The following is an 18089-nucleotide window of genomic DNA, read 5'->3' as shown; positions in this document are numbered from 1 at the left end:
TGGCCAGTGACATTCTGTGGCTGATAAAAGGAAAGCTGTCTTTTGCTTAGGCATGTGAGCCCGTACTATATTATGGACTATTTATTTTGTAGGGGTTTTTTTTGTTGTTATACCTTTTGTGCCTAGGAGAGGCTGTTTTGATTAAATCATCCCTTGAAGTTTATGAAAACAATAAACTTCAGCTGTCTGAGATAAACTGCATTGCCTGCCTGTGTGAATGCTACCAACTACCAGAGAGCTTCATGCACTACAGTAGATATGCCATCAATGTGCATGGTGAAAACGCCTCTTTATTGACCTGAGTGGAAAATCTGCCCCATTGGTTGAATGCAGTAAATGAACCTGTAAAAACACTCATTAGGTTTTCACACCCTGACATTGCATTTCTATACAATGCAATATAATAGGTTTCCATAAGACTGGAGGCGCCATCAGAGCAGGAAATAGTCACCTGTCCATTTGAGAAATAGATCCTTGTGCTTCACCAAACTTGCGCCCATCACGCCAGGTCTGTATCGCCTCTATCATGTTCTCCCTGTACAAAAGGGAAGTCGTTTAATATCCTGTAATTTTATGCTAAATGTTTTGTGGATTTTACAAAACAAAAACTTACCTGAGATTTTCATTTAACCTCAAGGAAAGGAAGTAAGAACTGCTGGAGGAGAGGACAATTGAATCTAGATTTGGAGACACACAAATGCTTTTCAGATGTTCTGCCGTGTCATTACCAGACATCAATGGAAGCTCTATTTCAGCCACTAATGACCCATCCAAGGTGTCAAAAACATCTTTAGGAAACACATTAAGGGATGGATAACACTAAAGTTTCAAAATAAACCAAAAACATGATTTTGAAAGTTGAGAAAACAGTGTACATTCCCTAACCAAGAATCTGCAAAAACCCTAGTGAATGCCCTCATCTCTCACCTGGACTACTATAACCTCCATCTACAACTCTCGCACCCCTACAATCTATCTTAAACTCTGCTGCCCAACTAATCCACCTGTCCCCCCCCCACTATTCCCCAGCTTTTCCTCTCTGCCAATCCCTTCACTGGCTTCCCATTGCCCAAAAACTCAGTTTCCAAACACTAACCATGACATACAAAGCCACCCACAACCTGTCTCCTCCTTACATCTGTGACCTAGTCTCCCGGTACCTATCTGCACGCAACCTCCGGTCTTCACAAGATCTCCTTACTTACGCCTCCCTATCTCCTATTCCCACAATCGCATACAAGATTTCTCCCGCGCCTCCCCCCATACTCTGGAACTCTTAACCCCAACATATCAGACTCTCGCTTACCATGGAACCTGTCAAAAGGAACCTGAAAACCCACCTCTCCCGACAAGCCTACAACCTGCAGTAACCCTCAGTACTCCTTAACACCGCACGACCATCTCCACCTTCACCTACTGTATCCTTACCCATCCCCTGTAGACTGTGAGCCCTCATGGGCAGGGTCCTCTTTTTCTGTACCGGTTTGTGCCTTGAATTGTTCACCTTTATTGTACTTGTCTATGTATACCCCTTTTTCATATGTACAGAACCATGAAAAAAAATGGCGCTATAATAATAAATAATAGCTTTATAAAAAGGATACAGATGACCCCCGAACTCTGCAGAAGGAACAGGATTCCATGTCTGTAGCATGAATCGCAGATCTGCTCCGTCGTCTCAGGATCCAGGTCCAGACAAAAACAAGACACAAGGTTTGGCTTTTGGTCCTTGCCGGAGTAGCAAAGATGTACAAAGACACTATTGCTGAGCAAAAGGAAAATGTCACCTCCATGAAGAGACAGGAGACGAACAGAGGACGGGGAAGGAACACCTGGGAATGAGGAGCATAGAAAGGAGGACTTAGCATGGGGTTAGTAGATAACATTTCTGTTTTGCGCCGTTTTAACTTTACTTCCAATAGGTTAGAAAGAGGATAACCTCCTGATAGATGGAGGTCCGACTCCTGGAACGCTAAAAAGCCCGGTCTAAATGGTGCGGAAGAGAAGTATATGAACCTGTGCTGTACTCATTCTTTATTAATAAATATTATGATTTCATCCTCTACAAGACTACCAGGATAGCCAAGCTTCTTTTCTGACAGTCCTATAGAGAATGAATGAAAGGAGGAGTGGTGTGTGTGTGTGTTGAGCTCTTTTCCATTCCATGTGGATATACAATAACTTTAAAATTTGGCACAAATCCTTTAATTTAATTAAAAAAAAAAAGCAATGAGTTTCTTTTTCTCTCCAGAAACAGCTACCATCTTTACCAGGGGCTACATCTGGTATTGCAGCTTAGACATAATGGATTGGGAATGAACTGCAATATCAGACAGAGACATGGGCAATACTGGTTTGGTTTCTGGACGATAAAATGTAGAACCTTTTTCTTCACACACACTGATTAAATCTAAATAATGATGACATATCTGATACTGCTTGGTGGTGGTGGTGGAAGGGGGGGGGGGGGTAGTAGAAGGACCAGACATAGGTCAAGCATCTGTGCTATGTATCTATGGACTCCATATCTGCTTTTCACACTCATCCTGGTGTTGCTTCTTTCAGAGTAAAACAGAGCATATATAAGAAAGAGTGATGCGCTCACATTATTAGGCAAAGAAAAAAAGGTTTATTTCGGCACAAACCGCACGGTAATAGGAGGAGAGGTATATCCATGAGAAATATTTTGTCTCCTAGGTCTTTTCCAATGATGTCCTAAGAAATCTACAGGGTTATCAAGTAAAGGATTCTATAGATGTGCCAACTCCTGATGTGACGTATGTAGATATGATGTGAATCGCACACTGGAACTTTTGACATCGCAGGGCATCAGACACACAATTAGGGAATTCACAAATAGCGATTTGCAGCACATTGTTTATTGCATTGATTGTATTATTTGTAATAAACAATACGTCGGATGTACCATCCATAAGACAAAAATACACATTACTAATATCAATCATAGCAATGGATCGTATGCTGGTGTGGTGCGACATTTTGTCTCTGTGCATAATGCAGACTCGTCAGGTTTTACCTTCTATGTTATTAAGACCCCTTTCACATGTCCGTGCAAAACAAACACGTTTTGCAAGGTCAGTGTTGTGGGTGAATAAAGAGAATTTTGTTTACTTACTGTAAATTCTTTTTCTTATAGTTCCGACATGGGAGACCCAGACCATGGGTGTATAGCTTCTGCCTCCGGAGGACACACAAAGTACTACACCAAAAGTGTAGCTGCTCCCTCCGAGCATATACACCCCCTGGATGACAAATCCAACCAGTTTAGAGCAAAAGCTGAAGGAGGACATCCACCCACAAGTAGAGATAGAGTAAAACTCGGAATAACCGGAACCTCTGTCTACAACAACAGCCGGTGAAAACACACGGAACAAGAAAACTGCCAACAGGCAACAGGGAGGGTGCTGGGTCTCCCATGTCGGAACTATAAGAAAAAGAATTTACAGTAAGTAAACAAAATTCTCTTTTTCTTCATCGTTCCTTATGGGAGACCCAGACCATGGGACGTCTCAAAGCAGTCCATGGGTGGGAAATAAACAGAAAACTGAGAAGTAGGCAAAACCTAACTTCACAAATGGGCGACAGCCGCCTGAAGGATGCGTCTGCCCAAGCTCGCATCTGCCGAAGCATGAGCATGCACTTGGTAGTGCTTCGAAAAGGTGTGCAGACTAGACCAAGTGGCAGCCTGACAGACCTGCTGAGCCGTAGCCTGGTGCCTGAAAGCCCAAGAGGCACCGACAGCTCTGGTCGAGTGTGCCTTGATCCCCGGCGGGGGAGGCACCCGAGTACACTGGTAGGCATCGGATATGGCCGACCTAATCCAACGAGCTAGGGTCGGTTTAGAAGCCGAGAGACCTTTGCGCTGACCTGTGGTCAGCACAAAAAGAGAGGTGCACCACCTAAGAACAGCGGTGCGTGACACATAGATCCGGAGCGCCCGCACCAGATCTAAAGTATGCAACGCTTTCTCAAAGCGATGCACAGGAACCGGACAAAAGGAAGGCAATGAAATGTCCTGGTTAAGGTGGAAAGGAGACACCACCTTAGAGAGAAAGTCCGGAGTCGGACGGAGAACCACCTTGTCTTGGTGAAAAAAACAAAAAGGGTGACTCCGAAGAGAGCGCAGCCAAATCAGAGCCTCTCCTGAGAGAAGTTATGGCCACCAGAAAGACCACTTTCTGTGAAAGTCGAAACAAAGAAACCTCCCAAAGAGGCTCAAAGGGGGGTTTCTGTAAGGCCGTGAGGACCAGATTGAGGTCCCAGGGATCCAGAGACCGCCGGTAAGGCGGAATGATGAGAGATGCGCCCTGCATGAAGGTGCGCACCTGAGCCAGTCGGGCGATACGCCGCTGGAACAACACTGACAGAGCAGAGACCTGTCCCTTGAGGGAATTGAGGGAAAGTCCTAGCTGCAGACCGGACTGTAGAAAGGACAGGATGGTCGGCAAGGAAACGGCCAAGGAGCATGGCCGTAAGAGCGACACCAGGACAGGAAAATCTTCCAAGTCCTGTGGTAAATCCTGGCCGAGGAAGACTTCCGAGCCTGAGTCATAGTGGAAATGACCTCAGGGGGAATACCAGAAGCCGTCAAGATCCAGGACCCAAGAGCCACGCCGTCAATCTGAGAGCCGCAGAATTCTGGCGGAAAAACGGACCTTGTGAGAGAAGGTCTGGGCGGTCCGGGAGATGCCACGGCACCTCTACGGACAGACGGAGCAGGTCTGGGTACCAAGCTCGCCTGGGCCAGTCTGGAGCAATGAGTATGACCCGACGGCCCTCCATTCTGATCTTGCGCAGGACTCTGGGCAAGAGAGCTAGAGGGGGAAACACGTAGGCTAGACGGAACTGGGACCAATCCTGAACCAGCGCGTCCGCCGCCAAGGCCTGAGGATCGTGGGAGCGAGCCACGTAAACCGGGACCTTGATGTTGTGCCGGAATGCCATTAGATCCACTTCCGGAGTGCCCCACTCGCGGCAGATTGACCGGAACACTGCCGGATGCAGGGCCCACTCGCTGCTGTCCACGGTTTGACGGCTGAGATAATCTGCGTCCCGGCTTTCCACGCCTGGGATGTGGACTGCGGATATGGTGGACTTGGAGTCCTCCGTCCACTGAAGGATACGTTGAACTTCCAACATTGCCAGGCGGCTGCGTGTCCCGCCCTAGTGAGTGATGTGGGCAACTGCTGTCGCGTTGTCTGACTGGACTCGAATGTGCCTGCCCGCCAACAGGTGGTGAAAGGCTACGAGAGCTAGGAGCACAGCTCTGATTTCCAGCACATTGATCGAGAGGGCTGATTCGGACTGAGTCCAAATGCCCTGTGCTCGGTGGTGGAGAAACACTGCTCCCCAGCCGGATAGACTGGCGTCCGTGGTGAGAATCACCCAGGACAGGGCCAGAAAGGAGCATCCCTGGGACAGAGAGAGGGGCCGAAGCCACCACTGAAGAGAGCTCCTGGTCTGTGGCGACAGAGCCACTGGCCTGTGCAAGGAAGAGGTCCGCTTGTCCCAACAGCGGAGAATGTCCAGCTGCAGGGGACGCAGATGGAACTGGGCAAAGGGAACCGCTTCCATTGACGCCACCATCTGACCCAGCACCTGCATGAGGTGCCTGATGGAAAGACGGCGGAGCCTCAGCAGAGAGCGTACCGCCAGATGAAGGGACTGCTGTTTGACTAAGGGCAGCTTCACAAGTGCCGGTAGAGTCTCGAATTGCATCCCTAGGTACGTAAGTTCCTGGGTCGGGGTCAGAGTGGACTTGGGTAGATTGACAAGCCACCCGAACTGGACTAGAGTGGTGAGAGTGAGTGAGACACCCCGCTGACAGTCTGCACAGGATGAAACCTTGACTAGAAGGTCGTCCAGGTAAGGAATCACTGCCAACCCCTGGAGGTGCAGAACCGCAACCACTGCTGCCATGACCTTGGTGAATACCCGAGGGGCCGTGGCTAACCCGAAGGGGAGAGCCACGAATTGGAAATGTTCCTCTCCGATTGCAAAACGTAGCCAACGCTGGTGTGAAACTGCAATTGGCACATGCAGATAGGCATCTCTGATGTCGATGGATGCTAGAAAATCTCCTTGGGTCATTGCGGCAATGACCGATCGCAGAGATTCCATGCGAAAGTGCCGCACCTGAACATGCTTGTTGAGAAGCTTGAGATTCAGGATGGGCCGGAAGGAACCGTCCTTCTTGGGGACTAGGAAGAGGTTGGAGTAGAAACCTCTGAACCGTTCCCGGGCGGGAACCGGTACAATTACTCCGTTGGCCTGCAAGGAAGCCACGGCCTGAGAGAAGGTGGCGGCTTTGGAGCAGGGGGGAGCGGACAGAAAAATCTGTTTGGCGGGCTGGAAGAAAATTCTATCCTGTAGCCGTGAGAGATTATATCTCTCACCCACTGATCGGAGACGAGTTGGAACCACACGTCGCCAAAGTGGGAGAGCCTGCCACCGACCAAGGACGACGCTGGCGCAGCCAGATAGTCAAGAGGAGACTGCCTTAGTGGCAGCGGCTCCTCCGCCTTTTTTGAGGACGCGGCGTCGTGCGCCAGCTGGGTTTTCGATCCTTGGCTGAGTTAGTGGACGAGGCTGAGGGCTTAGAGGATGACCAGTTAGAGGAACGAAAGGAACGAAACCTCGACTGGTTCCTGCCCTGGACAGGTTTCCTGGTTTTAGTATGTGGCAAGGAAATACTCTTCCCATGAGTAGCTTCCTTAATAATTTCATCCAGTTGTTCACCGAACAGCCGGGACCCAGCAAAGGGGAGCCCAGCAAGGTACTTCTTAGAAGAAGCGACTGCTTTCCACTCTCGAAGCCACAAGATCCTGCGGATAGCGAGGGAATTAGCGGAAGCCACCGCCATGCGGTGAGGAGCCTCCAGAATGGCAGACATGGCATAGGATGAAAAAACCGAAGCCTGGGAAATTTAAGGCAACCATTTCGGCATAGAGTCCCAGTGAGGGAATGCAACTCTTCCAGAGAAGCAGAGACGGCCTTAAGAGCCCATACCGCTGCAAAAGACGGGGAGAACGAGGCCCCTGCCGCCTCGTATACAGATTTGGCCAGAGGGTCAACCTGGCGGTCAGTGGGATCCTTAAGTGAGGTGCCATCGGCCACAGATACAACTGTCTGGGCTCTAGACCCCGGAGGATCTACCTTTGGTGAATGCCACTCCTTGACCACCTCTGGTGGAAAGGGAAAACGGTCATCAGAACTACGCTTTGGGAAGCGTTTGTCAGGACAGGCCCTGGGCTTGGTCACAGTGGCCTGAAAACTGGAGTGGTTAAAGAACACACTCCTTGCTCTCTTAGGTGAGGTAAACTGGTGCTTTTCTACCAGAGAGGGTTGTTCCTCTAATGCTGGTGGATTGAGGTCCAGTACAGAATTAATGGACGCAATCAAATCACTAACATCTGCATCACCTTCGGTGAGATCAATGGGGCACATGGAGTAGCGTCCGAGTCCACAGTAAAAGCATCCTCCTCGTCCTGCGATTCAGCTCGTGAATCAGAGCCGCGGGACGAGGAAGGAGAGGAGCCCCTGCGTCTCCTTTTAGGAGGACGGGGTCTGGGACCATATGAAGAATCCTCTGCGAGCTCTGTTGAGCGAGCCATAGCAGCAGGGGCACCCTGAGAAGGGGGCTGATGCATGCTCAGCAGAGTCCGGGACAGCTGTCCCATGGAGTCAGCAAAGGACTGGGAGATAGACTTAGAGAAGGATTCTACCCAAGCCGGGGGTTCAGCCACCGGAGCCGGAGCAGCCGGAGGGACCACTGGGGATGAGACCTCAGGCTGAGGCACCACCATGTTAGAGCAGGCATCACAATGTGGATATGTGCTCGGTTTAGGCAGTATGAGCTGACATGCAGTGCATATAGAGTAAAGCCTTGCAGCCTTGCTCCTAGTGAGAGACATGCTGCTGAGGTGGAGGTTCTGCAGTAAAGAACACACTCCTTCAGAATGACCCCCAGAGAGTACAAGAAAGTCCACAACCAGAGGTTGTGGCCGTTTTGTGTGCCCTCCGGATTCCACAGCTTGGACCCCCAGACAGATGCAGAGCTGCAGCAGCCAGCGCCAATCAGTGTGTGAACGCTGATAAAATGGCGCCGGAGTGAGGAGGGGGGGGGCGGAGGATTAGTCCAAGAGCGGGAACCGGAGGGCCAAGGGGATATACAGGGGAGGGAAACATCTCCTCAGAGAGGAGTGTCCTCCCCTCTGCTGAACGGCCGGTGGGCGGCGCTGCACTGTCCCCCTGCATGACTGACATGCAGGGGCAGAGAAAACGAAACTAGGCCGCAGCCGAAGCCGGGGCCTAAATTTTCCCATGCGGCCGACGAGCAGGCACCCTCGGCGCGGTTCTCAGGAGAAAACCAGAGAACCGGCCGGAAATCACAGCAAAGTGAAATAACACACTCTCCCCACAATAAATGTACAAGGGACCACACAATAACGTCTCAATACTTAGCTTATGAGACGCAGGGCCAGGTCCCTGAGGGGTGAGCGCTCCGTCCGGCAGGGTCCTGAAAGGGCTGCGGATGGAGACCGGTCTCCTGCAAAGCAGTGAGAACCGTGATGGCTCCCACTTCAAGCCAGAGCCCGAGGGATGGTGAAGGAGCGCGGCATGTGAAGGCTCCAGCCTTGTAAAATCAACCTTAACAGCACCGCCGACACAGTGGGGTGAGAAGGGACATGCCGGGAGTCCAGCTTGGACCCGCTTTTCTTCCAACTCTTTAAAATCAAAAATCTGATGAGAATGCATGTGTGTGTGACCTCCTGAACACAAAGCATTGAACTGGTTGGATTTGTCATCCAGGGGGTGTATATGCTCGGAGGGAGGAGCTACACTTTTGGTGTAGTACTTTGTGTGTCCTCCGGAGGCAGAAGCTATACACCCATGGTCTGGGTCTCCCATAAGGAACGATGAAGAAATATGTGTATCCGTTCAGCGTGTGCTGTCAGTTTGCTATTCGTGTGACATCCGCATAGCACACAGACAACATGAACTTCTATACTGACCTGTTCCCTTCTCCTTCGCTGCTGCTGCTGCTGGTTCCGGTCCAAAGTGCAGTGAATATGCACTGAGCGGTGGTCGGAAGCAAGTGACAGCAGCAGCAGAGACAGCAGCGTAGGAGAAGATAAGTGTAGAAAATAAATTTTATTTCACAGACACGTGTTTTCTCCAGTACACTTATGTCACACGGAGCACATCAGTGTGCGAGCCATGTGACATCCAGGCTATTGGAGAAAAACAGACGTGTCTACATGTGGAGCACACGGACACATGTATGCTCCACACAGACAGTGTGAAAACCAATTGATTTTAATGGATCTATGTGTGTACATGTCTTTGGTACATGTGAAAACGAACGTCACACGTACTGGAAACTCGGACGTGTGAAGCAGGCCTAAGAAGGTGTTGCGTCCTACCAGAGGCGGCAGAAATCTGTGTTACTCAGACAGGCCCTTTTATATCCTCTTTGAATACTTAAATCATTTGTAAGATTCATTCTTTATTATATTATTTTATAGATTTCAAAACCTCTTAAGGAGAATATGTATATGGAAACTTATTGACATGTATACCATGTTCGAATATCGGGATAATTTTTGTACAGACTTTGCTCTTATGTTTGATATATTCTTCTTGCTAACTGTGTTGGGCTGTATAGTAATATTCAATGCATCTGTTGTTGTTATTAACCCTATAATGGAAAAGGGAAGTTTGTGATTGGTTAAAACGTCTGATTTGGCGTGTTCCTGCATTTGTATATACCGGTACTTATGCTATGAATAAGGACACACACTGCCTGAAAGGCGTCAGCTTTTAACATGGATCCTGTTCCTTTTTAATCTATTCAATAACATTTGTTTTATTACAGTACGGTTTGTGCCTTTTTTCTTCGCCTATTGTATTACTGTGGTCACCAGCTGGTATCGGCACTCGACGGAGACCACACTCTTTCTGCCATCTAAAGAGGTTACGTGGGGAGCTTGTTTTTCACATGCGCTCATACTATATAGCCCGGTTAGGCCGCTTTCACACATCCGGCTTTTCTTCACTTTATTGGATCCGGCGCGCTGCCGTACAGTGTATACAGTACAATGGCTGCGCTGCAACTTCCTGGTCACATGACAGCACGTGGGAGCGCGCCGGATCCGACAAAGCTCCCCAACGTAACCTCTTCAGATGGCAGAAAGAGTGTGGTCTCCGTCGAGTGCCGATACCAGCTGGTGACCACAATCCGACAAAGTGAAGAAAAGCCGGATGTGTGGAAGCGGGCTTAGCATAAAACTAGAGGTAAACTCTAGAGGATCCGTACTCACACACATGGTTCTCTGCACAGAGCTGTCTCAATGTGTCCACATGGCAGTGACAGAGCGTTGTCAGTGCCAGCTGCCCGTCCTTGGCACACACTTCATAGACGCACAGATCATTGTTCTGACCAATAGTGAGGAGACGTGGATTCTGATCCAGCACGGTATCATTATGGTTTTCATCTTCCCACAAAAATCTGGAAAAAGAAACCCAATCCAGGTTATAATAGAAAACAGTAAATATCAATGGTCTTTGCAGGTCCAATAACACCACCACAGAAATGTGAGTACACCAGGGATCATATTATAGAAGAGACGGTCACGACTGATCACAGCAATCTCAGAATTTTGGATTAGATTGCTTGGAAAAGTCACAAATTTTGGAATAACTCTACCAACGTCTGTCATTTTCACATCAGTTTTTCCTAGCTTCACCAAAATGGGAGAAATTGAGGTGTGACGCCAGAACCCATTCCATTCATGACAAGCTGTGGCATTCCTAATGCCAGAAATCTTGCTCCAGTCAAGGACTAGAGTAATATTTCTGCCACAGAGCACGCCATTGGTTAGACGCTACTAATACATGAAAAAGCGTGAGCCTCAGGAGCGTCTGACTCCTCCACTCCTAACCCTTTCTCCAGTCTGGAGAGAAAATTGCTAGTCTTAAAAGGGAACCAACCATGTGGATTTTCATATATAAAGTAAAGCCAGTGCTATACTGGAGCTGGGATGCTGAATGTAAGCATAGCTATTGCTCAGGATTGGATGTTTTATTTCAGAAATATGTGCAAGTAAAGTTGCAGCAATGCACTGCTATTTGATTGACAGGTGCAACAGGAAGGGAATATGTGGGTTGTGTCTTGCCATCTACTCCCGCCGCTGTCTGTCTGCGTCGGCATTAACGTTTATGACAGTGACAGGGGGTGGACAGCCAGGCAGGCGAGAATAGATACTATAGCAAGACCCGACCCACATATTCTCTTCCTGTTGCACCTGTTAATCAAATAGCAGTGCATTGCTGGAACTTTACTTGCACATATTTCTGAAATAAAACCTCCAATCTCTGAACAGAAGCTATGCTTACATTCAGCGTCCTAGCGACAGTATAGCACTGGCTTTATATATGAAAATCCACATGGTTGGCTCCCTTTAATGAATCAGGGCCTAAAGTGTTTACATTAGAGGAAAACAGAGCTCAAGAAAGCGGATTATGAATCACAGTAAGCGTCTTCTGTATAGGTGTTTTGTTTAACAAAAGTCAGTTAATCCATTGTTCATTTATTTGTGGCTTTTACTATGGTCTTAAAGTGTGAACACTTAAAAAAAAAAAAAAAAGTTTTACAAGACTTTCATATTAATGCCTTTCATATTAATTCCTTAGAAAGGGCCATCAATCACATCTGAGTAGTGGGGGTCCAAACTCAGAGCACCCCACCAATAAGCTGAGTGAAGGGGTTGGGGGTTGGGGGGGGGGAACTATGGCAAGTATCGCAACCTCTTCATTGTTTACCGGACAGGACATAGTGCTGCGGGTTATTGCTGCTCATTGAAGTGAATGGGACCGAGCTGCAATTCCGGCCACAGACGCTACAAAATGCACAGATCTTTGCCTGGTAAACAATGAAGAGGTTACAGCGCTCGCTGTAGCACCACAGCCTATTTAAAGAGACTGTCACCAGGGTTTCTGCTCCCCCATCTGAGAGCAGCATAATGTAGAGACAGAGACCCTGATTCCAGCGATGTGTCACTTACTGATCTGTTCGCTCTCGTTGTGATAAAATCAATGTTTTTTCTGCTGCAGATCTAGCAGTTAGGCCGGGGCCACACGGGGACTAAAGCGATCCTCGCATGACACTCGGCTCGCGTTGGCAGCACAGCGGGAGCCGAGTGTCACTGCGACTTCGGTCCGATCATGCGATCAGTCCACAGCTGCGGGGGGTGGGCCAGCTCTGAGGAGGGGAGGGATTTATCTCCCTCTGTCCTCTGTAGCCGGCTATTGCCATTCTCACCCTGCACTCGCGGTACACCGATGTACTGTGAGTGCAGTGCGATCTTTCTCTCGCCCCATAGACTTGAATGGGTGCGAGAGAAAGAGTCTCGCATTACACTTGCAGCATACTGCGATTGTTTTCTCTGTCCGATTGGGGCCGAGAAAATAATCGCTCATGTGTGCTGACTCACAGGCTAATATTGGTCCGAGTGGAATGCAATGTTTGATCGCACTCCACTTGGTCTGATTTTCATGCCGTGTCTCTTAGGCCTTATACAGAGCTCATGAATGTGCTGGACTACCTGCAGCACTCCAAGTAGTCCTGTAATGATAATCTACTGCTGATTTTATCAAAACTGCACTAAGCAGCCCAGTAAGTGACACATCACTGCAATCAGGGTATCTGCCCAAAAGTTATGTTGCTCTCAGATTAGGTGGCAAAAACCTGGTGAAAGATTCCCTTAAAATAAGGTCACTGGTGGGGTGCGATGAGTGTTCTTCACAGATCTGCACAGTGGACATAAAGACGCCTGTTATTTACTTTACCCGAAATGTTTAACTATGCGGAGAATGTGACTAATCTGGTGATTGTTTGTAGGAGTGAAGAGCAAAGACCTTGAAATAACTTTGCTTTAGTGCTAGCAATTTGAAACAAAAACACCTAAAATTAGATAATGGTTTATTTGATTATATAGAATGTGCACAGGTTTTCAATTTTTGTTTTTCTGCTTGGAGCTGCAGGGTTTTATTTTTGTGATTTTCTTTTTTGTCTGAGAATAATTTTATGTGTGAATGGAGAGTAAACGCTGAGCAGATCCTGGAACATTTCTGCTGTGCGAAGTGAGGAGATTGTGACTATTTTATATGCAGTCCTGTATGGATTAAAGGGAATCTGTCACCAGTTTTTGTTACCTAATCTGAGAGCAGAATAACGTAGGGGCAGAGTCCCTGATTCCAGCGATGTGTCACTTACTGGGCTGTTTAGTGTAGTTTTGATAAAATCACAGTTTAATCAGCAGTAGATTATCATTAGAAGACTACTTGGTGTGCTGCTAGGTAGTCCAGCATAATCATGAACTCTGTATAACTGTATAACTGCTAGATCTGCAGCAGAGAAAACATTGATTTTATCACAATGAAAACAAACAGCTCAGTAAGTGACACATCGCTGGAATCAGGGTCTCTGTCTCAGATGGGTGAGCAAAAACCTGGAGACAGATTCCCTTTAAGCAGAGGCTGTCCAGTATTGCACAGCCCATTTAGTATAGATTCTGGTTACGACTATGTTAATCAAAGTGTTACACATGTAGAATATGTGACATATCACATGCACCCATTCAATGTATGTGTCTCAGACATCTTTTCACATTCTGTACACCTTTTGATAGCTATGTTATGAATTGTCTTGCATTTATTTTTCATTATCCTTGCAGTAAACTGTGTTATTACATTCAGCCACTGTTTGTGAATCCATCCCCAAATCACATACCCCTGTAGGTCTACCCACTTAAACCGTCAACCGTCCTTCATATAATATAAGATCTGCCCAATGCTAAGCTGCCATGTTGACACACACACACACACACGTATTCCTGCCATACTGTGCATCATCCATCACTGATATCAGAGATGCTCTTACTGGGTGAAGCGTCCATCCAGCTGTGTTCGGGCGCTGCGCGTCCCCCTGGAGGTGAAGGTGGTGAGGCCGAGACTTCCTCCGGGGTGAAGGCTACATAAGGTGAGGTTCTTCTGTCTGGTCAAGCAGACCTTCAGCGGCAGCTCAGTCCAGTCTTGTAACGTTATACAGGGGTCCAGAAGGACACTTAGCTCCATCTTGCCGCTAAAACTTCAATCTCTGCAACCTGAAATTGTGCGGAATCCCATAAAATTATATAATGTATCACTTAAATCAATGGGTTAATGGACTATACAAATATATCATAGTAACATCATGGTGTCTGTTTCCAAAACAAAGTTTTATCATTTTTCTCTTTTTACCAAAATTTCAAATGTCTCTGCTTATTCCAAATCTTTATTTATGCAGAAACTGTAGGTGGCGCTATTCCTATACTGCAGAGTGGATGTGGTCTAATGAATACACAGAAATGTATGTAATCCAGGGATCTACAACGTCAGCTCATCACACTACAACTACCAGCATGCCAATGGACAGGGACATCACTGGATGTACAGCTAGTCACCTGACCGCTGCAGTCAATCACAGGCCTCAGCAGTAAGGTGGCCAAACAACAGGACAGCATCAGCTTTTGCCCCGGTGAAGCCCAACAGAGTAATCGGAGCTGGATCCATGAGGGTTAGGGTAGGTGAGTTCACGTCATCTGATTACTATATAAAATTCTCAGCCTTTTAATATTTTTTTATCTTTAAGTTGTTGTTTTTTTATCATACATCCTCTTTAAAGGGAATGTCACCTTGAAGCTACTTACCTGCAGATAGGGGGTTAAACGGCAGGTAGTGTTCCCATGCTGCCTAGTCACCGTACTGAAAGTGTGGTTGCCCAGGAGCTTCCAAATGTCCATCATGGGGGTGTCCAATCACAAATCACTATACTTTGATTGACAGCCCACTCTGCAGTGCATCTGTGCTTAATAAGAAGTCAAACTGTAGGGGCGCGCTTACAGCCGCCGCTCACAACAGTGGCAGACACAGACAGAAAAGGCCCCTATGCAAGATCAGTATATGGGCCCTGTACAGTGCAGTCTATGGCAGAGGCTGCATGCTGCTTTGGAGGGGTAAGTGGACCCCTTTACTTCTTGGGCTCCTATGTGACCGCACAGGTTGCGTTGATAATATGTCCGCCCTTGACTGACAGTACATTGAACAGTGTTGTAAAAATCCCATAGAGAGGAAGAAAAACTGGGCACTATTCTTCTTAACGACCAAATTTTATACACCTCGGTTTTACATCTAAACAACCAAAAACCCCAAAACGCATTTTTGTAGTATTGAAACAAGACTCGGTGGTGCTCTTTTCAAAGTGAAGATACATCGTGTATAATCAAAATGTGGCAGAACAAAAGGCACTCACCAGAAAATCTTGTATCAAAAAAAAAAAAAAAAAAAACAACTTTATCCCCACGTCGGGTTCACATGTGGAGGCAAGGCGGGGAGGGGGGGGGAAACACAAAGTACGTCAGACAACGGCTGTTTCGCGCCTGTACATGGTGCTTCCATGTGTGGATGTGGACCCGTGGAAGCACCGTGTACAAGCACGAAACGGCCGTTGTCCGACGTACTTTGTGTTCCTCCCTTAACCCTTGCCTCCACATGTGAACCCGATGTGGGAATAAAGTTTTTTTGATACAAGATTTTCCAGTGAGTGCCTTTCGTTGTGCCACATTTTGATTGAACATTGCCGTGATTGCTCCATGCAACCCCCCAGGACTGAAAGTCGGCAACTCCATGGAGTAAACAAGTTCATGTTCTCCTGATATACATATACATGTTTCTATAGATATCTATGTGTCTTGTTGAGTGACAGATTTTAATATATGTTAAGTTTATTACCTGACACTCTCCCCCCCACCTTTGTCCTTTGTGCTATACCGCAGCTTATATCTATTTGTACACAAAACCAGGAGTGGAACAGTCAGAGAAAAGTATGGTAGAAACAAGGCACCACTTCTGTATTTACCACCCACTTCTGGTTGTGTCTTACAAATATTGAGGCAAAAAACCTCACCAAATACTGATCGTGTGCACATGGCCTAAGAGCGAGTTCCAACAATGAGTTTTCAACGCTGCATATTTCCGCTGCACATCAAAAGTAGTGATTAAGGCTGCTTTCACACATCCGGTGTTTGCTGAGCGGCACAATACGGCGCTTTGCAGAAAAAACGCAACCTTTTTTTTGCCGCCGGTTGCGTTTTTCCCCGCATAGACTTGCATTAGCGCCGTATTGTGCCGCATGGCCTTGCGTTGCGTCCGTTTTTTGCCGGATGCGGCATATTTAGCCCATGTGGTGGCCGAATGGAACGTTGCCTGGCACGTTTTTTTGTGTGGCGAAAAAAACCGCATTGCGCTGGATCCGGCGCGATTTACAATGCAAGCCTATGGACGCTGGATGCGGCATCCCGCGGCAAAAACCGCATCCGGCCGCCGGATGCAGTTTTTTGCACTGCGCATGCTCAGTATCAAGCCGCATCCGTCAAAAAACGGACCGGCCACATGGAAAAACTTATGCAATGGATCTGTTTTTTCCGCCGCATCCGTTGCAAAGGTTTTTGAGCCAGATTGAGCCTGATGCAAAAACCGGATGTGTGAAAGCAGCCTTACAGCGAAGAGAATGGGATTTCTGCGTAACCTGACCTGCAGTGCATGCTACAAATCCAGAACACGTCAATCTCTTGTGGGTGCACTGAATTTATGTGCAGAATTTCTCCACATAATTGCATTATATGCGGAAAATACACAAGTAAAAAACACATTTTTTGTGCATTTCTGCTGTGGAATCGCAGGTAATGAATGCACATTTTAATAAAGTGAAATAACAGGACGTACGCAGAGTAGCTTTGTTAATAACACGACATGCCAAAAAGAGGAAAAAAATCATAACATCAAAGCCGCATACAATAAAAATGCACTCAAAAACGCAATGAAAAAGAAAATGCAAGTGAACTAATGGGTGAAGAAATGCTGCAACGTTAAAAACTCACCAAATACTGATCGTGGGAACAGAGCCCAAGAGACGGCCGCACGGGAGCATGGCTTACCTGCACATTAACCCTATATCAGCAGGTAAATAGAGCTTCCCAAGGTGACAAGTTCCCTTTAATGTTCATCCATTCTTATATAAACAGATATATCTCACTAATATAGGTGCAGATCAATAAGTAATTCATGATAGATCTCTGCAGGATAAAACCATCCAGTGCCCATCATTAGTGGGTGCACTTCGGTTCCTCCGCTCCGGTGCGGTTGTGCCCTAGCATCTCTCAGTGCTCGATGTCAAACATAGCAGGATACTGTATGGGGAGGCCGACTATAAAGGGGATCAACGTGATAGCAATGACTTATTTTTGCCTTTAGGAATCAGGATAGGTCCTAAATATCAAATCAGAGGGTATACGACACCAGACACCTCCCCGATCATCTCAATAACGCCACTACCGCAGATAATGGCCGCTCATCCACGGGCCAGGTGTATTGATGACCTACCCAATAATAGGGCATCAAATTCAAATCACCAAATGACCCCTTTAAGAGTCCAGACACTGACCAAATAAAGTCAATCTTGAAACACATGAGGAATTAGTACAGACTATATCAAAACCATAAAATTAACAGAACATTCTCTGAATTGTCCCTTTAAATCCTTGTAGTGTGTATGAGAGGGCAGGGTTACGAAAACTAATAAGAGGGAGAACTAAAGGGGTTACCCAAAAATAGCCAATCAGATTGCAGTTTTCATTTTCCAAGGGGTCGTTAAAAAATAAGAACTGAAATCTGATTGGTTGTAATATGCATCAGGTTCCCGTTTGTATGTACGGATAGCGGGAAGGTACAATCTGCTGCAGACCGTGAACTACGCGTCTCAGCGCAGTTCCTAATTGTGGCCTCGCACCACTCTGCAGTTACGCGCACTCATACGTTACCTCCGGTCACTGCTCTCCGCTCCCCAGACCTCATTATACGGCTCCTTCCTAGTACAGCGCTCCCTCACTTGACCCGAGCAGTTACCACCATCTTTACGTGAGATCACGTGACAGAACAGGTCAGGCGGAGAAGTGGCGTCATCACCAGCT

At 47.2% G+C, this 18089-nt stretch overlaps 1 protein-coding gene across 1 annotated transcript in view; it reads right to left on the bottom strand.

The window, feature by feature from the left end:
* Nucleotides 1-18066, bottom strand: part of SPG11 (SPG11 vesicle trafficking associated, spatacsin) — a 124599-nt gene extending 106533 nt beyond the window's left edge. The window contains exons 1-6 of the mRNA XM_075346095.1: nucleotides 17940-18066; nucleotides 13964-14186; nucleotides 10344-10531; nucleotides 1605-1832; nucleotides 614-788; nucleotides 452-535 (exon numbers count right to left, since the gene is read on the bottom strand). Coding sequence (XP_075202210.1) covers nucleotides 452-535; nucleotides 614-788; nucleotides 1605-1832; nucleotides 10344-10531; nucleotides 13964-14157 — 869 coding nt within the window. The 5' untranslated portion in view covers nucleotides 14158-14186; nucleotides 17940-18066. The remainder of the gene's footprint in view (nucleotides 1-451; nucleotides 536-613; nucleotides 789-1604; nucleotides 1833-10343; nucleotides 10532-13963; nucleotides 14187-17939) is intronic.
* Nucleotides 18067-18089: the final 23 nt, after the last annotated feature.

This window comes from Anomaloglossus baeobatrachus, chromosome 4 (assembly GCF_048569485.1).
Source record: "Anomaloglossus baeobatrachus isolate aAnoBae1 chromosome 4, aAnoBae1.hap1, whole genome shotgun sequence".
NCBI classification, from domain to species: domain Eukaryota; kingdom Metazoa; phylum Chordata; class Amphibia; order Anura; family Aromobatidae; genus Anomaloglossus; species Anomaloglossus baeobatrachus.
Note: the sequence above shows the minus strand (reverse complement) of the source record. Positions and strands in the feature narration are given on the sequence as shown.